The sequence below is a fragment of the Triturus cristatus genome, chromosome 10 (assembly GCF_964204655.1).
Source record: "Triturus cristatus chromosome 10, aTriCri1.1, whole genome shotgun sequence".
Classification (NCBI taxonomy): domain Eukaryota; kingdom Metazoa; phylum Chordata; class Amphibia; order Caudata; family Salamandridae; genus Triturus; species Triturus cristatus.
Genome location: NC_140593.1, coordinates 968,277,117 through 968,303,799, shown reverse-complemented (window position 1 = coordinate 968,303,799; position 26,683 = coordinate 968,277,117). Strand labels below are relative to the sequence as shown.

General features: G+C 45.4%; 1 protein-coding gene across 1 annotated transcript in view; it reads left to right on the top strand.

Moving 5' to 3' along the window:
- The window catches only part of DLEC1 (DLEC1 cilia and flagella associated protein), a 576,582-nt gene extending 550,168 nt beyond the window's left edge, over positions 1 to 26,414 (top strand). Inside the window, exons 38-39 of the mRNA XM_085628869.1 lie at positions 10,868 to 10,991; positions 26,034 to 26,414. Coding sequence (XP_085484995.1) covers positions 10,868 to 10,991; positions 26,034 to 26,157 — 248 coding nt within the window. The 3' untranslated portion in view covers positions 26,158 to 26,414. The remainder of the gene's footprint in view (positions 1 to 10,867; positions 10,992 to 26,033) is intronic.
- The last annotated feature ends 269 nt before the right edge of the window (positions 26,415 to 26,683 follow it).

The window sequence follows — 26,683 nt, the reverse complement described above, 5'->3', positions numbered from 1 at the left end:
TCCGTGGATGCGAGGCGCTTTTCTTGATGCAGTGCAATGCGACAGCTATAATGGCTGCAATGGCGACACGCTTCTTCCTCGATGCGAGACTCTTCTCTTGATGCGGTGCAATGCGTCAGCTACGATGGCTGTGATGGAGACACGCTTCTTCGGCGTTGTGAGACACTTCTTCGATGATGCGAGACGCTTCCGCTCGATGCGACAGCTGCAGCGGCGACACACTTTACGCAATGCGACGACAACAGCTCCGACGGCGGCACGCTTCTCCTTCTTGAGTCGCGCTTCCAGCTCCTTGCGACACGCAGTCCCTCAGAATGCCCAAAGTCAGCAGCAGGCACTTCCAAAGAACTCTGGGGAGCTGGGGGTTGAATTCTGTTGTTCCTGAGACTTCAGCAGGAGGAAAGCTCTTTTCCAGGCCCTTGGAGATCCTTCACAAGTTGAGCAAAAGTACACACAAAGTTCCTTTCTCCTCTTTTTGGCAGTAAGGCAACCACTGCAGGCCAATCCCCCAGTTTCAGGGATAGTCTCTCCTCAGTTTCTTCTTGGTTCCTCTCCCCAGCAGAGTTTCTTCTTGTTTCCCAAAGTGATCTAAATTCTTGGGATTAGGGTCCCAATACTTATACTCCAAAATCCTTTGTCCTCTGAGGGCAGAGGGACCTTTGCCTTGTTCAAACTGGTTCTTGTCAGTCCTGGAGCACTTTGTTTACCTGACTCCTTCTTTCTTTTCAGAGTGCAGGGCAGAGACATCAAACGCACCACAGGAGGTGGAGCCAGCATTGTGGAGGGAAGGCACAGTCCTATTCAGGTCCCAGGTGTAACTCCTCCCACCCATCTAGATGCAGATCTCTCTATTCACCACTGGGACACCTCACCCTCTCTCCTGGAATTCCCCAGCCCTGTCACTTAAACTCCAGACAGGGAATACACAGCCTAGCAGAGGCAGGTTTGAATGGTTAGAAAAGAAAATACCTACTTTCTAAAAGTGGCATTTTCAAACACTGAGGGCCTCATGTAGGTAGCGAAATACCGGTCGGTAACGGCCGATTTTCGGTAAATATGCCGTTACCGACCGGTATTCAGACAAGTGAGATGTAGGAGTCCAAAAACCACTTTTCGGTAAATATGAGGCGGTAAATACCGATTCATAGTTACCGAATGCTAAAATACCGATTCATATTCACCGAATACATAATTAACGAATCGGTAAATATGAAGTGGTAAATATGAAGTGGTAAAAAGTTAAAATGACATGTAGGAGCACTCGGTAATTAAGAAATCCAAGAAAATCGGTAAATAAGAGTCGGTAATTAACACGGATTGAAAGCAGGTGGTAACCAACAACAGTGCAGCTAAGCAATCCCAAAATGCAACAGCGTGGACACCCTGGCAGCTATGTACGTCATTGCAATGCGCCTACGTCTACAGGCAGCAGGACTGAGGGTTTGGCGACGGAAGGAACGCATCCACAGACAGCGCATCACACTATTCCAGCTGACTGATGCAGAGATACATGAGAGGTACAGGCTACACCCCGAAACCATCATGGACTCAATCAGGGACCCGCACCCACTCCTGGACCAGCCAATAAGAAGGGCGCACGCCATACCCCCACATGTGCAGGTGCTCTGCAGCCCACATCTGCTGGCATCCGGCATTTCTCAGGTGGTGACAGCTGCGGTGGGTGGTGTATCCCAGAGTTGCCTGTCCCGTTCCTTCAGGAATTTCTTCCCCCATTATATTGGCTGCATTGATGGGACACACATCCCACTCTGTCCACCAGCTGACACAGAGCACATCTACAGGATCAGGAAGTCCACCCACTCCATCAATGTGCATACCGAATGGAATGATAATGTGAATGGTCCCGTGGGTGGCAGAACCAAAAGGTGCGCGTATGCTATTTACAACGAGGTCTGCAAGTTGTCGCACAGTGAGGCGGCTTCCAGACTGAGAGCTATTGACCAAGCAAACATGGAGAAGGCCTATGCCGTTATAGATATTAGCTCTAGCACTCTCACTTCTAGGATTCATACATGAGACAATAGGCACATGCAAGTACACGGCGCATGCAATGTACAAGCCCCGATTTTGGCGTGCGTCCTACGAGGTATCCCAGTGCCTGTGATTACACCTTCTTTCACTGTGCTTGCAAACGGTATTCATTTAATAATGATTAATGAAGTTTGCTGCGGGATGTGAGTGGTAATCCCGTACATAACTGTCTCGCATGAAGTTGTCTGCTGCAATACTGTTCTTTTTCCACCCCCGCATGGGCGGCGGGATGTTTCCATCTGGCCTTCGATTCCAACCTTGAAAGCAGAGTCCAACAAGTTGAGCTGAATAGAGCGCCATTGTCCCACAAAGAGGTGCCTTTGACTTCCTCTCGTGAAATATTTGTCCTTCACGTTGCTACTACGCGCACTGAGGAACAGGCGCCTCTGAATACTGACCTCCCCCTGCATTTCGGCTCTTTGATCCAAAGTATTATCAATGCCTCGTCCACGACCGGCCTGGCTCAATTTTTTCTAACATGTGGGGCTCGGGTCTCGTGACCTCTTTCCAAACAATTTTTGGTGTAATTCCGGCATTTGTTCATTCACTGTTCTCGAGCATCTTTGGAGGTGTTCCGCTGCTTCTGGCGCTGGTGGCAGGTGTGCTGCTTTTACTTTTCATACTACGGAATGGCTGCTCCTTCTGTGCCACACGAGCACCTGTCCCGTCTGCATCTTCTTCGTGATAGGATGCTTGACTTCTATGGTACTTTGCCATTGGCGACTTTGAGCCTGGCTTATGGATTATCCTTCAGGTATTCCTACTTCACCTGCGTACAACCTGTATTACACTGCCTGGATTGTCCCTTTGAATGGCCTCTGGATTTGTGCTTGACCAACATGGTGTCTCCGGTGCCGGATTTCGATCGACTGATGCGGCCCTTAGTGTCTCACGAGTTGTCCTGTTCTGGTGTCCGGATCATGGCGTGTGGAGCGGCGCATGGTATCCTGGGTAATTGGGACATCTCAGCGGCAGCCTACGACTTCTTGTCCATGAGCTATTTGGAGGAACATTCCGGGTGCCCTCTGATTGTGCTAGAGGCTCCGTTGGTTGGAGAACACGTATGTTCCTTTTCTTTACTCAATTGGATGGCTGAGACTTTTAGTGGCCCTGACAAAGATTGCTTGTTGGAAGCCGTGGCCACATATGCTGCCTATACATTCATGGATTAACTGGATTGTCGTCCATTGCGCCTGTGCTACTGGACAGCACCCTGGCGCAACATTTATTTCTTTTAATTCTCGTTTTTCTCTTCCTGATGGTCTGCTTGAGTTTTTTACTATACTTGCATAGTGTGTTTTGGAATTGTATGCTGCAATTAATTGGACTGTAGGACTTTGGCGCTGCATTGGTTACGCCCTGTTCTGCTCTGACGAAACTGAACTCTGCGTTCTCTCTTTTCTTGCCTATTACATATTGCTTCGCTCAAGGGGGCGTGTAGTGAGTTCTCCCTGAATACGTACATGCATTGTTCAGTTGGCATTACCACGTTGAATGTTATGTAGCCATATTTGTGTCTTTGCACACGACACTGCGTTTCCATGTTCTTTCTTGAATAAACTGCTGACTCGAGACTTCCTTCTGACGAGTGCATTCTGTTGTTCCCATCCCAAGCTCTGCGCAGCGACCTTGGTCTGTACATGCTGTGACACACAGTCTGGAATTTTACACAATGCATGTTTTCCACTCTAGGTTGTTCGACCCACGATTTAGCCATGGCACACGCGCAGCTGCACATACCTGACAGTTGGTGCTTTTCATATCTCAGACGTCATGTTTATTATTCAGACCGTAGACGAGCCTTCCTGCGAGGAGACTCCTGATGCTCCTGTGATGTGATTTCACTAAGCTGATCTTTGAGGTATGGGGTCCCCTATTCAAGCCTGAGTGACCTTCTATAATGACATGATTATGATATTGGCTACTTAGTTAAGGGTAGGTGGTAGTGTCCTCGGTATTTTCCGAATCGCTAAATACCACCTCGGTATTTACCGATTCGGTGGATACCACCTCGGTATTTACCGATTCGGTGGATACCACCTCGGTATTTACCGATTCGGTGAATTCCGATTCGTATTTACCGAATGTTACCGAATCGGTAACTGTTACCGAATTTTTACCTACATATAACTTACCGGTTCTAATTTACCGATTCGGTACGGCTCGGTATTTATGAACCGGTAAAATTTATTTACCTACATGAGGCCCTGAATGTTAAAACCAACTTCATTAAAAGATGTATTTTATCATTTTCAGTTCAGGCATACTAAATTCGAATTTCTACCATGTTCCCTGAGTCAGTTAGGATTATAAGATGTAATAACCAAACTGCCCATTCTGGTCTATGGAGAACAGGTAGCCTTTTAATAGTGAAAAACGAAAATGGCTGTAATTCACTATTAGAACATGCCACACACACCAGGGCATGTCCTACCTTATCCTTATAATGCACCCTGCCCTTGGGCCTACCTTAGGGGTGTCTGATATGAAGAAAAGGGAAGGTTTAGGGACTGGCAAGTGGGTGCACTTGCCCAGTCAGCATGACAGTACCAGACTGCACGCAGGCTCTGCAATGGCAGACCTTAGACACACTTTAACAGGCTGCTTCTGTGGGTGGCACAACCAGTGCTGCAAGCCCATCAGCAATATTTGGATTTACAAGCCCTGGGCACTTCTGGTGCACTGTACTAGGGTCTGACAGGTAAACCAAACCAACCAATCATGGAATCACAAATCATACATTAATTTGCAATAGGGAGAGCATATGCACTTTAGCACTGATCAGCAGTGGTAAAGTGCCCAGAGTCATAAAACAGCCAACAACAGGTCAGAAAAAATATAGGAGGAAGGCAAAAAGTTCAGGGATGACCCTGCAAAAAAGGCCAAGTCCAACACTCGGTTTTGGAGTTCATCTGGGAGAGGTGAAGATCGGAGGACTCTTAGACTTTGCCTCAACATCAACTTGTTTTAGTTTCAAGCAATTCACTTGGCACTAAAAGCCTTCCTCCTATCCATCAAGGGGGAACAGGTGCAGGTGCTCACAGACAACACCACTATGTGGTACAGCAACAAGCAGGTTGTACTGGTGTCCTGGGTCCTATTCCGGGAGGCACTGCACCTCTGGTACAGGCAGAGCCATCAGGGCATCTTCCTGGTCATATAACACCTGGCAGGATCTTTAAATGCCAGCATAGGCTGAACTCAACCAGCGTTGCATAGTGGATCGTAAATGGGGAATAGACTCAGAGGTGGTACAGGGCGTTTTCCAGCAGTGGGAAGAACTCTAGCTCGATCTGTTTTCCCCTACCAAGAGCGAACAGTGTCCAAACGGTTGCTTATTGAAGTTCCCAAGGCAGTTCTCTTTTGGAGACACCTTTTGCTTCGGGTGGAGATTGAGACTCCTGTACATCTTCCCATCTTTATCTCTCCTGCCCAAGTTCTGAAGAAGTTCAGGAATGACAAGGCCCAAGTCATTCTAGTGGCTGCGGATTGAGTCACAAGAGTGTGGTACCCAGCACTTTTGGCCATGAGCATCTGATCTCAGATCTGGTTTCCTTTTTGGGAGGACTTCCTGTCGCAACAGAAGGGACAAGTACTGCAAATAAGCCTGCAAAGCTTACACCTCCATGCAGTAAATGTTATTCTGTCAGCCAGGCATCCCTCTACTAAGAACATCTATGTGGGACAGTGAGAGAAGTTTGTTGTTTGGTGTTCTTCCTGACATATCAAACCCTTACAAGCCCTGTTGTCTGACGCCCTACTTTTACCCTTATCACTAGCCCAGTGAGGCCTTGCTGAGGTAACAGTTAAAGGTTATTTGTCAGCATTATTTTCCTTTTTTCCTTTTTTTTTCATTTGTCTGATAAGCCATCTCTGTTAAAATCACCTGTTGTTATGCATTTTATAAACAGGCTGACCAATATGTTCCTGCCAAAACCTATTGTGATACCCCAGTGGGGCCTCAATCCGGTTCTCACATGCTTGAATACACTTCATTTGAGCCAGAGCACAACTGTCCTTTCAGGTTACTAATACTGTAGACTGCGTTCTCCATAGCGATGACGTCAGTTGCAAGTACTCTCGGTCTCACAGACAAACAACCACAATGTGGTATTGCAAGAACAGAGTGAAATGGGGTCGTGGGTCCTGTGCCAGGAGGCCCTGTGCCCCTGAAAGTGGTTGAACTTTCAGGGTGTCTCCCTGATTGTCCAGCACCTGGCAGAATCTTTATATGCCCAGGTGAACACACTCAGCCAATGGCTTCCAGTGGATCACGAATGGCAGTTACACTCAGAGGTAGCACAGAGCATATTCCTAGAATTGGAAGAACCCTCGTTTATTCTATTCACCACCACAGAGAATGTGTAGTGTCAAAAGATTTGCATATTGGAGGATGCCTTCTTTCAGCATTGGGAATTGGGGCTCTTATACACCTTTTACCACCCCCCCTTCTTCCCAGAGTGCTGAAAAATATCAGGAAAGACCCAGTTCAAGTTATCCTGGTGACTTCAGACAGGGAGAGGAGGGTGTGGTGCCAAGAACTTCTTGCCATGAGCACGTATCTTCCAATTCAGCTGCCCCTTCGAGAGAACCTTGTGTAGAAGCATTCAAGCCTGCACAACCTACACCACCCCAGTGCATAGAGATTGAGCAGTGGCAGTTCACATTTTTTGACCTTCCTCTTGAAGTGGTTGGTGTCATCTTAGCAGCCAGGCAGCCATCTACCAAATCTATTTACTCAGGACACTGGGAGAAATTGGCAGTGTGGTGTTCCTCTCAACACATACAACCCGTGAATGCACAGTTATCAGATGTTTACCTATTTTGGCTTTCTTTAGCTCAGCAAGGCCTTCCTATGACAACAATTAAAGGTTACCTATCAGCCCTTTCGGCATTGTTATGTTTACCTGATCAGACATCCCTCTTCAAGTCACCTGTAATGATGTGTATTTTGAAGGGGCTGATCCCGTCAACACCATTTGGGATTCTGCAGCTCCCTTCACTGATGTGCTTTACCCTTACTTGATGTGCACACCTTTCAAACCAATGCACAGCTGTCCTCTCTGCCTAATTACCATCAAAACACAATTCTTCATCGACAAAACATTGACTAAGCGAGTGAATAAACTTCAGGCGTTGGCCAAAGTCCCACCAATCAATCAATCAATCAATCAATCTGGAATTTGTAGAGCGCACTACTCTCCCGTGAGGGTCTCAAGGCGCTGGGGAGGGGGGGGAGGGGGGGGGTGCTGCTACTGCTCGAATAGCCAGGTCTTGAGTAGCCTCCTGAAGGTTAGTAGGTCTTGGGTCTGCCGTAGGAGGATGGGGAGGGTGTTCCAGGTCTTGGTGGCGAGGTAGGAGAACGATCTGACGCCGGAGGTCGCTGTTCGGGTATGCTGGTCCGGTGTCGTGGATTGCCTTGTGTGCGTGGGTGAGGAGCTTGAAGGTGATCCTCTTGTTGACGGGCAGCCAGTGCAGGTCTCTCAGGTGGGGTGTGATTTGGCTGTGTCGAGGGATGTCGAGGATGATGCGGGCAGAGGCGTTCTGTATGCGTTGCAGTCGTTTCAGCAGTTTGGCCGGGGCTCCCTCATAGAGGGCGTTTCCATAGTCCAGCCTGCTGCAGACGAGGGCCTGGGTGACCGTTCTTGTGTCAGTGGGGATCCACCTGCAGATCTTGCAGAGCATGCGGAGGGTGTGAAGCAGGAGGATGAGACAGCGTTGACTTGCTTGGTCATGGAGAGCGTTGAGTCGAGGATGAACCCCAGGTTGCTTGCATGGTCGGTGGGTGTCGGTGCTGCTCCAAGGGCGGTCGGCCACCAGGAGTCGTCCCAGGCTGAGGTGGTGGAGCTAACGATGAGGACCTCCGTCTAGTCCGAGTTCAGCTTAAGATCGCTGTTCTTCATCCATTCGGCGACAGCATTCATTCCTTTGTGGAGGTTGGTTTTGGCGGTGAGGGGGTCCTTGGTGAGGGAGAGGATCAGCTGTGTGTCGTCGGCGTAGGAGATGATGTTGAGGTTGTGCAGTCTGGCGACGTGGGAGAGCGGGCCATGTAGATGTTGAACAATGTCAGGCTGAGGGATGATCCTTGAGGTACGTCGCAGATGATCTTGAAGGCTTCGGAACGGAAAGTGGGGAGGCGGACACTCTGGGTTCTGCTGCAGAGGAAGGAGGTGGTCCAATCCAGAGCCTTGCCTCGGATCTCTGCGTTGTGGAGGCGTGTGCGTAGGATGCGGTGGCAGACCATGTCGAAGGTAGCTGATAGGTCCAGGAGGATGAGGGCCGCGGTTTCGCCATTGTCCAGCAGGGCCCTGATGTCATCGGTGGCGGTGATGAGGGCAGTTTCGGTGTGTGGTTGCTGTGGAACCCAGACTGCGATGGGTCCAGGATGTTTTTCTCCTCAAGGTAGTGGGTCAACTGTTTGTTGACGGTTTTCTCGATGACCTTCGCTGGGAACGGGAGCAGGGAGATGGGCCGGAAGTTCTTGAGGTCCCTTGGATATGCCTTGGGTTTCTTGAGCAAGGCGTTGATCTCGGCGTGCTTCCAGCTCTCCGGGAAGGTCGCGATCTCGAAGGAGATGTTGATGGCCTTGTGGAGATAGGGTGCGATGGTGGCGCTGGCTTTGTTGAAGATGTGGTGTGGGCACGGGTCAGACGGGGAGCCGGAGTGGATGGTGTTCATGATTTTGATGGTGTCGTCTTCGTTTATGTTAGTCCAGGTGAGCAGGGGGTCGCTGTGGGTGGTGGCCGTGGGGTCTGTGGTGTCGTTGGCTGTCGTGGTGGTCTGGTTGTCGAAGCTGTCGTGGATGTCTGCGATCTTGCGATGGACAAAGGTGGCAAGGGAGTTGCACAAGTCTTGCGATAGTGGGATGTCGTTGGTGTTGGAGCTGGGGTTGGAGAGTTCCTTCACGATGTTAAAGAGCTCTTTGCTGTTGTGTGCGTTGTTGTCGAGGCGGTCCTTGAAGGAGGTCCCTTTGGCGGTTCTGATGAGGTGATGGTGTTGGCGCATGGCATTCTTGTGGGCTGCGTGGTTCTCCGGTGTCTTTTCGCGGTGCCATTTCTTCTCTAGTTTTCGGCAGGTTTGTTTGGAGGTCTGGAGGTCCGCGGAGAACCAGCTGGCATTCTTGTTTGCTCGTCTGTTGGAGGGTATCTTGATCGGGGTGAGAGTGTTGGCGCAGTCGTCGATCCAACGCCTGAGGTTGCTGGCAGCGGCATCGGGGTCGGGGGAGTCGGCGGGTGGATTTCAGGCGAGGGCAGTGTTCAGCTGGTCTTCGGTGATTTTGCTCCAGCTGCGGCGGGGGATCTGTTGAGTGCCGTGGTGCGTGGTGAGCTTCAGGAAGGTGAAGTGGATGCCGCGATGGTCGGTCCAGTGGAGTTCGATGGTGTGGCTGAAGGAGACTTGGGAGCTTGCGGAGATGATGGGGTCGAGACGCACTTCTTCCCAGATAAATTGGTTCTCCGGACAAAAGCATAATTCCTGCACAAAGTAGTCATGCCTCACCACATAATGCAATCCATCAACTTACCAGCTTTCTATGCTCCACCTCACCCCTCTAAGGAGGAAGCACATCTTTCTTGCTTCAACTCTAAAAAAGCGCTCAGCTTCTATGTAGATCAAGCAATAGGGTACTGGCAAGACGGGCAACTTTTTTTTCGGTTTGTGTGGGTCCAAGAAAGGAAAAGCAGTACAGAATAGGACCATCTGCTGGTGGATTGTACTCTGAATAAAGATCTGCTGCCTGCAGACTAGCCAAAGAGCAGCCCCCAGAAGGCTTGTAACCGCATTCAGCCAGAACAAAGGCTACAGCCGCTGTGCTGGAATGTGGTGTGGCAGTCTTGGACATTATTCAGGCTGTCACATGGACGTCCCTCCACAAGTTCATGAAGCACCACTGCCTGTATAGCCAGGTCTGGCGGGATGGGCATTTCGGCCAATCTGTCCTGCAGGATTTCCTGGTATGACCCACCACCTAGGACAGTACTGCTTTGGTATCTATTCACAAGGTGAGGAATCTGCAGTTAGAAGTCTCTCTCAGATGAATAAGTTACATGTCTTCGGTAATGCCTTTTCTGGTAGAGACTGTATCTAACCGCAGATTCCTCACCGGTCAGCCCTGCTCACCATTCTCTGGAAAGGACCTTTTTAGTCAATTAAAAAGATTCCAACCTGAAAGTCTACATATTGCCATATTCTCATTCAACGGCTTCTTGTCCATCTGCGTGGAGAGAGATCAGAAAGAAACTGACCTCAGCACGCAGAGGTGATGCATATATAGGGGCCCTGATGTCATGTCTGGGGCCGTACAGACTGATGAGAAGCCTCACAATGCCGCCTATTTATGCACAAGGGAATTGCTACAAAAGATCCTGGCTCAAGCCTTTCACCAGTGGAAACTCATATGGTGAGGAACCTACGGTTAAATAGAGTCTCTACTAGAAATAGCGTTTCCGAAGTTAAATAACTTGTTTGGCATGGAGGCATTGTCCCTACGCTGCCATCTTGGCTAGAATTTGAGGAAGATGTATTTTCTAACTCAAATCCATCCACTCCACCTCAAAAGTTGCCCTTTTTAATGTTTATAGTGCCAGTCACCTTTTTCCACCAGCATACATTCAAATTATTCACCTGTAAAAGAAGTATTTTGCAATTCCCATCAACTTAAGACACTTTTAGCTCCACAAAATAAAATGGCAAGCAAAGATTGTATTTCATTATTTTGCCTTTCACTTTTTTTCTATATTGATACTAGGAAAATTGTTAGACTCACAGATTAGCTGTCAATGAATTACTAATGGCATTTTATTCTACTTTGCTTTAGATGAACAAGAAAGACACAATGAGAAGAAAACATTTAGCATCTGCCCTACTCGTGGAATGCTTGAAGCACATGTGACCCACCTTTCAGCTAGCAAAGAAGCATTATTGATCACGTTTACCGCAAGGTAACATGTTACCATTTGTAATTGATCATTGCATTTAACTAGATATTTTGTGATAACAAATTATGTTTTTCAGGAATCCTACCTTTATATTCATAACTAAAACTGAGTATTGGTGAATCTAACTATCCTCTGAGACAGGAGTTTAATCTCCTGGGTAAGTCAATGACCCTGTCCCTTCTCTGGGATACTGTGGTCATGCGCCAGACCGTTGTGGCAACCCAATGGCTATTCGAGTGATTGCACTGTCTTGACTGTGGTAGATTTCTAGATTACTTTGAATGTCTTCAATGGGAGGTGACATTTCAACCAGATGAGGAGAATAGCATCCTTTGGAGACCTGTCTCTTGTTGAACAAGAAAAAGAATGGATGAAATTTAGAGTTTGCCTGGTAACCAAGGCCAACCTGAGACATTCCAAGTGCTGAGGTTTCAAAAGGGGGCTGTTCATACCCTTTATTAAGGCCACATCATACAGTATACTAACATCCTCCTTCCTAGAACTGTGGAAAATTTGAAATTGGCCTCAAACAATGTGTGCACTCTGTTTCAAATTCTGAGTTGGGCACAAAGTACTTGTTTACATGTAGCATATCCCGGAGCAAATCCTTTAGGCTCTTGCAGGGAACTGAGGAAGTATGCAGTTTTAACATGATGTGAAACCACAACCACAGATTGTTCCCCTTTCTGACAGGAGGTAAAACTCAGGGGGAAAAAATACAGGATTGGATAATGGTATTTTGCTAGTGTTTTTGCTTCCCAGTAATTCTGACCAGGTTGGTGTGAGTTATTTCAAACCAGCAAGAAGGGTGATGACAATTTATTTATTTTATTTATTTTGAGAGTTTTATACAGCGCGAGCCAAACCCTGGTGGGTATCAGAGCGCTTTACAAGGTAATGGTCTTAGTTATATAAAAACAAGGTAAATAGCATAAAGTTTGCTGATAGACAATGGTAGTGTAATCATCCTATCATTGATACAAGGTATATGATACAAAACAAGGCGTTCACTGTATATCAAGCATAAAATAGATACAATATCTGTCATACCTGGCTGGGCAGTGGACATTATAAAGTTCCACGTAGATGATACGCTTGGTCGCAAAATGATAGTAGCCCCTGCTCAAGTGAATTTAGCCATGAGGAGCGATTTCACTTCTGTTTTTTAAAAATGCAGTAGATGGATTATGTCTGGTTTCTGTGGGTAGGGCATTCCAAAATCTGGGCTCCATCCCTGAAAATGTTCGGTTATATGTTTTTTTCATGTTGAATCTTTGTGGTTTCAGTAGAAGGTTGTTAGCACTTCTTGAGGATCTGACACCACAAGAGGGCACCAGTTTCTGAGCCAGATAGCTGGGTGTATTGTGATGAATGGCTTTATGTGTCATACATGCTATTTTCAAATGAATTCTGGCTTCAAAAGGTAGCAAATTAAGGGATTTTAGGTCGGGATATGTGGGAACTTCTTTTGGAGCCAGTGATGAGCCTCGCTGCGGCATTGATTGAGGCTCTTAGCGGGGCTGGTGCCGCTCTGGGCAGGCCGCAGAGAGAGACACTTCCGTAATCCACTCTTGGGATGACTAGAGCTTGTACTGCCAGCTTGAAGTCCTTATCCGGCAGGAAAGGTTTCAGTTTTCTCAATGTGTTTATCTAAAAGTTTGCTCCTTTTGTTGCGTTGCTGATATGTTTTTGCATATTGAGGTTTCTGTCCAGTGATATTCCCAACGATTTTGCTGAATCAACGATGAGGAGTTGGCAGTTGAGAGCAGTAAGGTGTTTGATCCAGTCTTGCATTATGGGTACTTGGGCAGGGGGAGCGATGAGGAGGAATTCGGTTTTGAGGGCATTCCGTTTTAGATGATTTTCTGCCAGCCATGTCTGAGTTTTTCCGAGAATAGTGTTGAGAGATTTGATGTCTTAAAGGGTTCAAGGGTATGGATCTTAAGGTATAGTTGTGTGTCGTCCGCGTACATGTGATATTGCACGTTGGACGACTAGAGAATTTCAGTGAGGGATTCCATGAAAGGATTGAACAATGTCGGAGATAATGCAGATCCTTGTGGGACTCCTAAAGTGACTGGGACAGGTTTGGACAGGGAGTGATTGACCTTGAATCGTTGTGATCTGTTTTGGAGGAACGAAGTAAACAAACTTAGAACTGATCCACCTAATCCCATTCTGTGTTTCAGAAGGTCAATTAGATTATCGTGTTTGACAGTGTCAAAGGCCGAGAAAAAGTCTAGCAAGATGAGTAAGCAGGTACCGTTCTGATCTAGGATTTGTAGGGCATCGTCAATTATGTGGGTCATGGCCGATTTAGTGCTGTGACATGCACAGAAACCTGATTGGAATTTGTTGAGTAGGTTAAACGGTTCATTATGTCTTAGCAGCTGGAGGTATACACACTTTTCTAAGAGTCTGGCTAGGGTAGGGATGTTGGATATAGGACGGTAATTGTTTAAGTCTGCAATGTCAGCTATAGGTTTCTTTAGAATGGGGGATACCTGCCCGGCCTTGAGGGTGTCAGGGATGCATCCTTGGCATAAAGAGTTATTTATGATCTCGGTCCAGAGAGGTAGCAACATTGAGGTGAAGTCTTTTACAAGGTTTGCTGGGAGAGGGTCCACAAAGTGATTGGCAGGATTTAAGGCAGTCAGCATTTTGAGAATAGATTCTTCATTATAGGAATTGAATGATGACCAAGCTGCATTGTTTTTTAGATCGAACTTTGATGAGATTCGGTGTGGGGAATTTAGAAGGGATGGTGAGGGGTTCATGTGTGCAACAGAGTGTGTGATTAGATCGTTGAGAAGGTCCTTCTTTATGGTATTGGTCTTCTGAGAGAAGAGTAAGCAAATTCTTCACCGTTGGGTCGTGGGCCTAATTTATCTTGGGGCCGGTGAGGTGCATCCTTAGATTGAGTTTTGATTAACTCAAAAAGTTTTTGGGGACGTTTTTTTGCCTGGTCTAATTGGTGGCTAAAGAAGTCTGCTTTAGTGCGCTTGATCTTTCTGTAGTATGTGTTTCTTTTCTTTCTTAGTGCCTTGAGGTGAGCGGCGAATGGAGCTGATCTCCATCTGCGTTCAGATACTCTTAGGGATCGTCTGTCCTCGTTGAGTCTTCCATCGTACCATGGCTTAGAGTCTTTTGTGGAGACTCTCTTTAATTGAAGGGGGGCTACCTCATTTAGTATCATGTTCATGGAATTGAAGTAGTGGTTGGTGAGATCATGAACATCGGATATACCCACGGGGGGAAGAAGTAAGTTGTAGCTGGAAGTTGTGATTGTGTTACGGTCAATGTTTTTCAGGTCCCTCTTCCATACTTTAGGCCTTGTGGGCTGACCCAAGTTAAGTGTCACTGTTTCATTGATGAAGAAGGTGATAATATGATGATCTGACCATTCACATGGGAGGATCGTGTCTAGCTGGGTGGAATCAACTTTAGCGATTACTAAATCAAGGATGGATCCTTTATCGTGTGTCGAGCTGTTCACAATTTGGGTGGGGTCGAGGTCCGCAAGGAAGTTTTTGAGACTATTGACAACTGCATCATTGGGATCATTCCAGTGGAGGGTGAAGTCTCCGAGAAATATCTAGGTGTTATGATGTCCAGCATTAGTAGAGACTATGTCCATAAATTGTTCGGTAAAGGTGAGGTTGTCACCTGGTGGATGATAGAAGGTGTGTAAAAAGTATATTGGTTTGCCATTGCTGGTGATGTCAAGGCAAATGTATTCACAAGAAGGGAATACAGGGGATATGGATCTGTTTACTGAGATATTGTTCCGATGTATGCAGGCAATACCCCCCCTGTCTTATCCGTTCTATGCCTGATGATCTCATAGTTTGGGGGTACTAGTATGTCAATGATGGGTGTAGATGATTCCTTTAGCCAGGTTTCGGTTTAAATTAGTAACTCCGGTTCTTGTGTGAGAATGAGGTCAGCTATGTCAGCTGTGTGTCTTGAGGCCGATCTACAGTTTAGTAGTATACACTTAAGATGGGGCCTGAGATGGGATGTGCTGGGTTCCTGAATGAGGGGAACTTGTCTAAGGTTGTTTTCGATAATGCCTCTGGGGTTGTGTTTAGTGGGCCTGTGCGCGTTGGGGGGAATGATTGGGATTAGGGCCATTTTGGGAGTGTAATCTGTAGTCATAGTGTTGTAATTCCGGTGTGAGGGTTCATAGGACTGTAGTAGAGAGAGTAAATCTTTCTCTGATAGCGGATTAGTCCTGTGGATTGGGCGAGTTGATTTACTGTGAAAAGGAACTGATTTCCATCTTGGGGCCGAAAATGTTGACGTAACTACTGAGTGGGTCAGGTGAGAGTTTGATTTAGTCTGTCGTGCAAATCTGTTGTTCCAGGCAGGGTTGACTCAGAAGAACGTCAGATAACGCTTGCATTTCTTCTTTGATTTGCCGTTAAGAGAGTATGATCTCTTCACGTCTAGGGTAGGGTGAGGGTGGAGGTGGGAGCAAGATCGGTGGATGTTATTATGGGTGTGGGAGGTGTGTTTGCATCCCGAGGTTGGTTAGAGGGAGGCTCACCTTCAAGGTTATTATGAGACGTCCTAACTAGTTCCCTCTCCAGATCCGGGCATGGTGGGCTGGAAAGCGGAGTGGCTGTAGGGGGTGTAGAGGTATGAGGTGGTGATGTGGTCGTGGGATTGGTGGGTTTGCACGGGGTGGTGATGACACTGGGGGCGAAATATTCGTTCCCGGGGAGGATGCTGAGTCTGTTAAGGGTGTGAGTGCTGGTGCCATAGTAAGAGGGGAGTGTCTTATGGTGGAGTCTCGTGGGGAGGGGAACTTAATTGTAGCTAATGGTCGTGAAATCAGTGTGGTGGTGTGTGAGTCCGTGATGGGTGTGAATGCCGGTGTGGTAGGGAGGGGGGAGTGTCTTATGTGTGCGTCAAGTGTTGTGGGGGGGTAGTTTGGAGCTCGGATGTAAATATTGGTCTGGGTAATAGGGGAGTGTGGCTAGCGGCAGAGTTTGGCGGTGTGATAGGGTGAGTGCTGGTGGTGGGAGTAGCCTGGGGCGGGGCTTGGGGTTTTCTCACTAGTTCTTTGATAATGGGGAAGATGTTATCCAACAGGTTTAGACTGCGGTCTGTTGATAGCATGAGAATAGTTCCATTATTATATATAGTGATGATTGCTGCCGCTTTGAAATTTTGGGAGGGGGAGATATAGATAATGAGACCATGCGCGGTTTTTCTGATGGAGGAGATGGCAAATATATCTAGGAATGATTTCCTCCATTGCGCTCTTCGTTTAGTGTAAAAGATGACATCCGTGGTTATATGTCCTTTGTTTGTAGAGAAGTAGGGATCAGAGATGGGTGTTTACGGGTGTAGTTTTATCATATTATGTTAAAAGCGTTTGGATGCTTTTTTTGAGAGATTGGGGGGGTAGTTGATGGTGTAGGTATGTGTGCCTGTGAGCTCCATGGTGGGGCAGGCACTGTTAGTCTAGGGTAGGGCGTTATGGGGCGATATGTGTGTATGGGCTCGCACAGGGGGGTCGGTACTGTGAAGGGGTGATGGGCTTGGGAATGAGGGGGGAGCTAAGGCAGGTGGTTGAGCAGCTGTGGTGGTGGCTTAGGTTTGTGCAGAGGGAGTAGGAGGAGATGGATCAAGTAGCGTAGTAGCGCCGAGGCAACTATTAATCTAGGGTAGGGCGTTATGGGGCGATATGTGTGTATGGGCTCATACAGGGGGGTCGATACTGTGAGGGGGTGATGGGCTAGGGAAGGAGGGGGGATGCTAAAGCGTGTGGTTGAGCAGCTGTGGGGGTGGCTGCTTAGGGTTGTGCAGAGGGAGTAGTAGGAGATGGATCAGGTAGAGTAATAGCGCCGAGGCAGGCGAATGCAGGGTTGGGGGTGGAGCTGGGGCAGTAAGGATTGAGATATAGATAAATAAAGATGATTTAATTAAATTTTAATAAAATTTTAGATTGAGGTTCTGACCTGTATAGGTAGAGAGGGAGACAGTCCAAGATGGCTACCTCATTGGAGTGGACATCATAGCCATCCGGATAGTCTTGAGTCTCTTTCCATTGACTGGCTGGTCAGGAGTAGTACTGTTTCCGTTTCAGTAGATCAGTTGTTGTTTTTGGTCCTTTTTCAATGTTTATCTTTTGCTTCCTTCAGTTGTTGTTTTTGGTCCTTTTTCAATGTTTATCTTTTGCTTCCTCCGAGGATCGAGGTTTTTCTTCACCTAGTGCAACAGCAAGCCGGAGGCGGACCCCCCAGTAATGGTATTTAGGTGGGCCGCCATTTTGCAGTTATGGGCCTAGAAGCAGATTGTGCCCATTGATAGAAAAATGGTGTCAAATGGAACGCTCTTCATTCTCATGTGCAGGCAGATGACTCCAATGACAAACAGTGCAGAAATGCGTCTGGAGAAAGCCCGGGGATAGGGAGTTTCCGGCTCCTTTAGGAGCTCTTAGTGAGTCTTCAAGGAATCTCAAAGAAATATGTTGAATATAGTTTTCAGGGTATGTATGGCACCTTCATGAAGGTATCTCTCCTCAACCCACTGAGACAATTTTGGGGAAAAGCTGTTTAGACCTTTTTAACCTTTGACTGAGACTCTAAGCCTCTGAGTTGAAAATTGTATCTTCTTTTGCTTCATTTAAATTATGACTTGCAGCTATTGGCCCGAGTTCTGTTTAAAACCAGCATGCTGAACACTGTGTTGCAAGCATGGAAGGAAGAAATCTCCTCTTGCATAGCATGAATCCTCTATGAAGGAAAATAGTGCTCAATGAACATCCAAGACAAGGCCCCATGACCTTTAGATTCGAGGATGGGCTGAAATAGAAAAATAAGTAATGAAAGCAAACCCTTTTCAGTCAAAGGCATTTAAAAGGATTCCATGTGCAATGTTTTAACGAGATTTTAAAAGCATATAGTCAGTGGGCATTCATAGCACTAATGTTACATTTCATCATTGATACAAATCTTTATTTTTCGTCTTCACATACTGGACTGCTTCAATCAATCAAGGTTTATAAAGTGCGGCTAAGCACCCGATAAGGTATCCAGGTGCTTGCAGGTCCTGAAGGCATATTCGAACAGCCAGGTCTTGAGGGCCATTTGGAATTCTGGAAGTGAGGTGATGGACTGGAGTTGCGTGGGGAGGCTGTTCCAGGTTTTTGCTGCTATGTGGGAGAAAACCCATCCTCCATTTCTGCTTCAGTAGATGTGGGGAGTTTGGGCAAGTGAGAGGAGGTGGAGCATAGTCTTCTCGGTGGTTGGTGGAAGTTCAGATGGTGGTTAATATGGACGGGTCCTTGGTTGTATAGAACCTTAGTGGACTGCATATTCACTATTTATGCACTTGGCTGAATGTTATTCCTACACGTTGTAATTAAGCATTCTTTCTAAATCTCCTACCTTGATTTAGCCACAAGAGGTGCCTCTCCCCCAATCACAAAGTCTCCTTAAGGAGTTATCAGGTAGCACATGCGGAGAATCATATACTAGCTGTCATGATATTTGAGAACTCTTAAGATGGTAGGCTTCTGATCATTGGTTCAGTTAACTTTCTTGGAGTTTAGAAAATTCCATACTTAGAATAGAAAGTTTTTCAATGTCTGGAAGCCAGAATTCTTTCATGATTAAAATTGGGAGTAACTACTTTCCCCCCCCAAAAAATGAGAGTAGTAGTTATGCGAGCACAAATCTCACTGTGAGAACAATCAGTGGTTCGAGGGACCAGGAGAAATGATCCACTGCGGTAAAAACTACTGGTTAAACAATTTTAAGAATACCTTTTACTATATAGTTTTAGGGTTTGCTAAAAGCAGACTAAAATGTTTTAATATCATCCCCATTTTGCACACATGAAGGGTTCTTTGAGGAGAAAGATACATGAATGGAATGATCCAAAATTATACAAATTTGTTTTTCAGCCCCAAGTGCGTTCAACCTCCTTCAAACATGAATAGACTTTAAATCACAAAACCATTCTTCAATTCAGTTGTTTTGTTTCCTTAAAATCCTACATAACAGTTTGTTAAGCAAATCATTATAATAATAACATCATCAGTTTCCTCCCTCCGCTACCTATCGGTCCGTGACCGGAAACTTGCACTGATCAGTGATCTGCCGGGTTTAGTAAATATCGCAAAACCAGTTCAAATTCCATAGAATAGACTGATTTTAACAGCATCATCTATGGAACACTATATTCTTCTCACAAAAACAAGACTTTATTGACATGTACCAAGCATCTGACCTGAATTGGTACTCTGAAAATAATTTTGTTAGGTGTCTGATTTGCTGGTAAATGGTTATAAGATGATTAAAAGCTTGGTGTCAAATAATGCTAATATTTTGAGAGATTTAATCAAATACCCCTTTGCACTGGTCAAAAAGGCACAATACTAGTTTAGATTATCTTGTCTACACCAGTAGTGTAAAGCAAAATGATGGGGGTCCCCTGCGGAATGTGATGAGGGGCCCCTGAATCGCCCATATCTCACAAATTGTCAATGGACCCTGGCTGAATGTGGGCTCACCTGAAAGATTGCCCCCCCCCCCGTCCCTCATTGCAGCGCAGGGGCTGCAGGTCCCTGCGTTACGTTCCTGATCTGCGCCCAATAGTCTATTTTTTATCAAGTTCTCATACAATAAAGTCCTACCCAATCCCTAGAATTAGCCCTCATCAAATACTAGAATGTTAAGATGTCTACCATACATTTCTAAAAGAATTATGTATCTTAATGATGTGTTAAAAAGCAATTTGTATCCCTTGCGCTTCGAAATAGACATTATTCTTTATTTCTCCAGCTCTAGAGATCATTTCCTACATGTAGTTTGCTTTTTCTTGCATTAAAATCTAGCTTTCAATGTACCCAGTTATTTTGCTATTATGCACCCTAGTACCCGATGGACTAAATTCTTTTATGATTTAGAAGCCTCTCATTCACAAAATGACAAGCATTGTGTCTGCTAAAGAGTGAGCTTCATTGCACCGGGGCCTGATGTACTAAAGCATTTTCTTTTTTAAACCATGCAGTTCGATAAATCACAGGGTTTGCAACAAGAAAATGTGGTAACTTGTTACCTAATAGCTAGATGGGTTAAGGAAATCAGAAGGAATCGCTATTTTGTGGGGGCATGTTTAGGGCGTCCTTTCCAAATAGCGATTCCTCATTGTATTTATTAGCTTTTGCGACTAAAATGCAGCTGCAAAACATTCATATTTTACTGTCACCTCAAAGGAGGTGGTACCCATTGGTGGTCCCCCTTTGTGGATGACCCAAAAACATTTTTAGGTCTTGCCTAGGCAGTGCCTTTGCTGTGTCTTCGAGACATGCTGTATCTACTGTACGAGCTTTCATCACACCAATGGCTTTTCATTTGTTCCTTCTTGTGCCTTTCTAAATTCCCTGCTTTTCATTAGTGAACCATGCTATTTGTCCCACCTTTTGGTGTGCTGTTCCCTCCCACGGACAATGCCCCTGTTACATGGTCCCCTACTCTTTTGTTTACTTATGTTGTTTTCGGTGCACTCTTTTTCTTTTTCTTGAGGCCAGCCCATCCTCATCAGTTGTGTCTTGGACTCACCATGGTCGAGTTGCCACCACCCCCGTCAAGCACATCTGTTCGCAGCCGTACTCGGCGCTATACCACAGGCCTCTAGCTGGCTCCTCCTCATCGCCGCCTACCCATGTGTGTGGCGAAAAGCTGAGTCTTTGAGCGGGTGGAGGAGCGCTTTAGCGGTATCCTGAACCTATGCAGCACTGTATCGTCTACTGTAGCTTTTCCCACTCTGATTGGCAGATATGCATGTACTCCTCCTTTATATAAACACTCCTGTCTATAGCACTTAACGCTGTTGCAGATTCAACCCAAGCAGCGCTTCAAACATCATTCCACACCCCCTCCCACTGCATCTTTTCCTGATGGCCATTTGTTATTTTCAGCGCACTATTTTCTATTATTTCCTTCGCTCGTCCATTCGCAATGTTGAGTGTTTTGGCCTTCCAAATACAATGCGCTCAGCTGATGGCATGTTTAGTTTACAAACACACAGATTCACTCTATTCCCTCAACTTTCGTGTTAGGAATATTGTGTTTTTTTGGCTTATCTAACAAAATGTGCCTAGCTGTTGGCATTTATAGTTTACACACATACTCACAATCTTTAGTTTCCCTCAATTACCTTGGCTCGTGTTCTTTGTTTCTGCTAGTCTCTTCCTCTTGTCTCGTCATATTTGCTGTTGAGGCAATGTCCGAGATCAAGTGTCAGAGCCTTTCCGAAGGCACCTGTTTGTGTCCTGACCCACTCCCGTTTGCTTCTTGTGTTTTTCTTTCTCCCTTAGGTAATAAAGTGGCAAACATGAGACTGCCCCATAAATTGTTAACTGTCTTAATCACAGTTCTTTCTAATTAATCAAATCCTTGTTTAAAGCGCTATTTGCTCTACATTGTAAAACGTTTTCTATTTAAACGTGCAGCAAGCGTCTCACGTCTGGCAGTTCATAAATTCAATTGTTTTTGAAAGGAAATGTGTTTCGCTGTCAATAGAACTGAAGCAAAAGCCTATAACACTTTAAAAAAGTACTTCTCACTACAGTGCTATAATGTGGCTAGTAGCTTCCACATTCAGTAGATGTTGTAGCACCCAGAATTGTGTGCTGCATGGCTAAATAATTATAAGGTCCCAAAGGTGAGAACTATTGGCTATGCCAGTGCTTGTTCTGGAGGAGGCAGTGGTACATGGGCCCTCTGCTAACTCCTTAAGAAAAAATTGTTTTACGAACTTTTCTCTCTCTCTTTTTCTTTTTTTTTATAGACGCATACCTTTTTCCTTTAGGTAATGTGGGCAACATTGTAAAAACAATTGCCGTATTTAAAAGCAATCGCAGACATGGTGGTCTGTGTTCACTCTAGCAGGGCGCTATCCCTATGATGGTATTAAATCGTAGTCAGACGCAATTTGCGACCTACCTCATGAATATTCACAAAATAGGTCAAATTGCGACCCACTGTGATTCGGTACTTTGTGAACCAACCTACTAGCACATAGGTTGGTTTGCAAAATGCTATTGGATTTGCTAAAAGTCGGTCCCATATTGCGACCACTTTTAGCGAAGCCAATGCACATACATCTGACCCTAAGTGTATTTTGTGACTAATTACAAAGCTAAGGAAGCTTGAAAGGGATGCCCCATTCGTTGTTGCGATAAATGAGGAGAACAAGTGCTTTACAAACACAGTTTGTCGTAAACCTTTGAACTGATACCATCAACTGAGAGGATGATATCTCATTCTTAGAGGGGAAGCTGACACTGAGCAACAGTTTTCACCTTGTGAAGGGTGACTACTGGCATTGATGGAGCACACAGTGGCCCAAGGGACCACTGCACGCCTCCCCCTTGTCATTCTTTGAATGTTGCCTTTTATTTTTAAAGGCCAGCCCTTTCTCCTTTGAAAAACAGTGGCTGCTTTATAAAAAAGAAATGTTGCTTTTCTGGGAATGCAAATGCAGAATGGAGGTCTGCTGTCCCTCACTGGCCTCCATCCCTGCATTCGCAGGGGGTCGTAAACAGACTCATGCCTCGTGGAAATGAATGAGTTTAGAGTTTTTGCAACCACATGCAAATGGGCATTTTGCACAGCGATGAACTTGCAAACCCGCTGGTCTGCAAAAATCTTCCACAAATGTCTTTTAGTAAACAGGGGCTGCTCCTCTGCTAAGGCAGAGGAGCGTCACCCCACTGCTTTCAAAGCAGTGAACAAATACAAAATAAAATTATAATAACTTAGTTATTATCATTTTATTTTTGGAAGCTGAGGAGCTGGGGTCACAGGGGGAGGAGTGGTGGGCACACTCTAAGCGTGCATGACTGTTTGGTCAGCCATCTTGGGCCAGCCAAACAGTCATGCACACTTTGCATGTTCCCCACCAGGCTGCATTACCCAGCCTGGTAGGGAAGATGCCCAGGCTCCCATTCCCCATCTGGGCACGGAGCCACGGCACTCAGACCAATCACAACGTTGCATTGCAGCATTGTAATTGGCTTATGGAAGGAGCCTGTATGTGCTTCCAGTTCTTGCTTCCGTTCTGGGACGTCGGTAGGGAAGCAGAGGAGAGATGCGGCCTGCCAAAGAGGTAAGTGGGTTTGTTTGTTTCTTTCACCCCTCCCCCGCCTCGCCATCCCTGTTCCCCGCCAGCCTCCACTGTTATTACATAGTACTATTCCTTGGCCCAATAATCGTCCACTATGTTTAATTTCTTCTCATCCTTCAGTCATTTAAATTCAACTTTACCATTCCAGAAGCTTGTAACCTTACTTTTTTCAGTGTCACTAGTTAATCCATGTACATATTCATACATCTTAGGTAGCACTGCACCCACCTGCCACATTACCCTCTTAAAAGATATTGCCTAAAAAGTCATAAGTTTTACAGACAGCCCTGAAGAAAAATGTATGACATTTTCAGTACTTCAATGTTTGACAAAAGTAGTGAGTGGTAATATTTCTCCACCGTATCAAATCCTATGCGCACTTGCAGGGGTCCCCAGCTCATAATTAATGCTATAAGGAAGAAAGAGAGATAGGTTAACAAAAACTGTAAAGAAGGATGGATGGATAAGTGGGTGAAAGGATAGATTGATGAGTGGGTGGAAGGATGAGTGGGTAAAAGGATGGAAGGAGTGGGTGAAAGGATGGTGGGGAAAGATGGATGGTGAGTGGGTGAAAGGATGGGTAGATGAGTGGGGAAGTAATGGTGAGGGAAAGGATGAATACATGAAAGGATGGGTGGGTGAAAGAATGAGTGGGTGAAATGCTGATTGGCTGAGTGAAAGGATGAGTAGGTCAGAGGATGCGTGGGAGTTGGATGGGAGGGTGAAACAATGGTTGGATGAGTGGGTGAGAGGACAGATGGGTGGGTAAAAAACTATCAGAGTAAATGGAAATCTGAGAGGATGGATGGGTGAACAATGGATGATTAAATGGAAATCTGAGAGGATGGATCCGTGGGTGAAAGGATGGCAGAATAAATGGAAATCTAATAAGATGGATGGATGGCAGAGTAGATGGAAATCTAAAAGGAAGGATGGGTGGGTGAAAGCATGGAAGAGTAAATGGAAATCTGAGAGGATAGATGAATGAATGAATAGATGGATGAAAGGAAGGCAGAGTAAATGAAAACTGGGGGAATTAATGGATAGGTGGGTGGGTGGTTGAACGGATGGCAGAGTAAATGGAGGTCTGAGAGGATGGCTAGATAAGTGGAAGGATGGCAAAGTAGATGGAAATCTGATAGGAGAATGGGATGAAAGGATGGCAGAGTGAATAGGAATCTGATAGGGTAGATAGGATGAAAGGATGGCAGAGTAAATGGAAACCTGAGAGGATCTATGGATGGATAGGTGAACGGTTGGCAGAGCAAATGGAAGTCTGAGAAGATGGATGAACAAAAGGATCAAATAATGGATTAAAGGCGTTATTGGTCGATGGGTTCGTCAAATGAAGGGTGGGTGGATGTATGGATGGATCAATGCATAGATGATGGATGTGTGAACGGATGGATGGAATGGCCAAAGGATGAATTAAATTGCCAAAGATTGAATGATGAATGAAAGAATGAATGATGACAATGTAAAGGTGAAATGGTGGATATCAGCAGGTAGATGGAAGGGCAAAAGGATGAATGGATAAGTGCTTGGATAGAAAAGACAAAGAAACTCTTCTAGGGAGCATCACCGGCTTTAGCACTGGTGGCCCCATGACCACCTCCGCCAGGGATCCCCTCACTACCATCATTTGAGAGTGCCCCTGAAGTCTCCATAACCAATGTCTCTTAGATTCATTTAGTTTTATAGCCCCACTCATACCAGAAAACTTTACATCACACATACGTTCCACAGTGACAATCATACATGTGTAAATCAGTGTATAGGAAATGTTACATAAGACTGAGGCCTACAAGGAGTAGGAGTCACATGTAATCCATACTGGTAGGCAGTTTAGTTTAAGAGTCCTTGGACAGGAAAAGCACAAATTCAGAATTTAAATTGTAACATCATTGTTAGCTTTTTTTTTCTTTTAAATAAGAATTGATTCCTACGCAAATGAACCCCTTTTTGCAATATTAGGACAACGAAAGACTGGGCACAAAATGTATAGCTCTAATATTTTCCTTTCCGTTTGCATGCAGCTCTTTAACAGCAGTTAATAGCTCACTGCTCTTATATTAGGATTTTAACTTATATAAACTGCCAGTAACTAAAGGATCTCTGACAAAACTGGTAACCCATCGACCTATTTATATTATATGCACTTTGTGTTGTGAATGGGACACGTTCTTTGCAGCAGGCATATTAACCCTCTAGGTCAAAACTTTCACTAGACAAAGCTCCGGTCTCTCTCCAGGAAGAACATTATTCACCAGAGTTGTCATTTTTATTGATGCCTGAAAATTGCTGGGACAATGTAGGCAGCATCAGGTGCTTTTAAAACGATGAACATGGCGCCCCCACCCCAAGTCAGCGCCCAGTGCGGTGGCACCGATCGCACCGCCCTAGAGCCGGCCCTTCTCACTTGCTTTGGTTCAAAATGGAGGGTATTTAAATTTTCTGGCTACTCCCTTGAGCACTTGTACGCCAATGTTGTCCCTCCCGACTGCTTTGTCGGCTAGGGGGGTGAGGAGTCCTCTCACCCAAGCAGACCACAGAACACCCTCCTGCCCACTTCCGTAACTGAGCCTTTCACTCGGAAGCATTCGCTCAGTGCAGCCCTACTTTTAACGCTCAACAGCATCCTGTCCTATGGGTTCTTCTTTGTGGCCTTACAATGTCCAAAAGATATTAACTGAAGCACTGCTTATGTTGCAATTATGTCACCAGTGGCATAGAAGCAACGTATTGATATATGTACAATATCGTTTCTTTCAGATTAGGAACATTTAGAATTTTGTTTTTTTTTACATCATGATTACAAAAAACTGAATTTAGAATATCTTGAGGTTCGCATGCTTGATTAACCGCTTGCTAATTTTTAACACTTTCTTCTCCTTTCAGGAATGCAATCGAATATGAGACGCAGGTGACATTTCATGGCATGCTGGGAGAGCAGCCCTGCAGGCTACGGATCCAAGGCCGAGGCTCTTTTGATGAGAAATACGAGGCTTTGCGCAGCCCTTAAGGCATGTGCTGTGTTTACAGATACATATCTGCCGCACAGCCTATTAATATAATGCTGTCTACATCACCGGCCTCTTTGAAATTGTTAATATGCTTACAAATGCAGAAAAATCCAGAGCAAAGAAAAACACCTTATGTTCTGTACATTTTATAATTATTATATCAATCTAAAAAATCAATTGTACTATATAAACTTTTGCAGATTGCACAATTAAAAAAAGTCAAACGCCTTTTTAGCGTTATTTAGATTTTATGGTATTTATTTTTTTGACATTTCCGTCTGTATTTATACATATTTATTGTTTGCTAATTTTATCTGCATTTAACCATATTTATTTTGTGCTTTATGGAAAAATGAAGCTGAGATTAGTGTATTTCCACATTTATTTAACCAGTAAATATGTACTCATGCTTGAATGACTACTAGGTTTCAATGCTGTAAACACCTGCAGAAGATAAATCAATGCACTTATATGAAACTATGCGATTTTCAGTATCAACCTTGTGCATATCTACTGCTGTTAAAG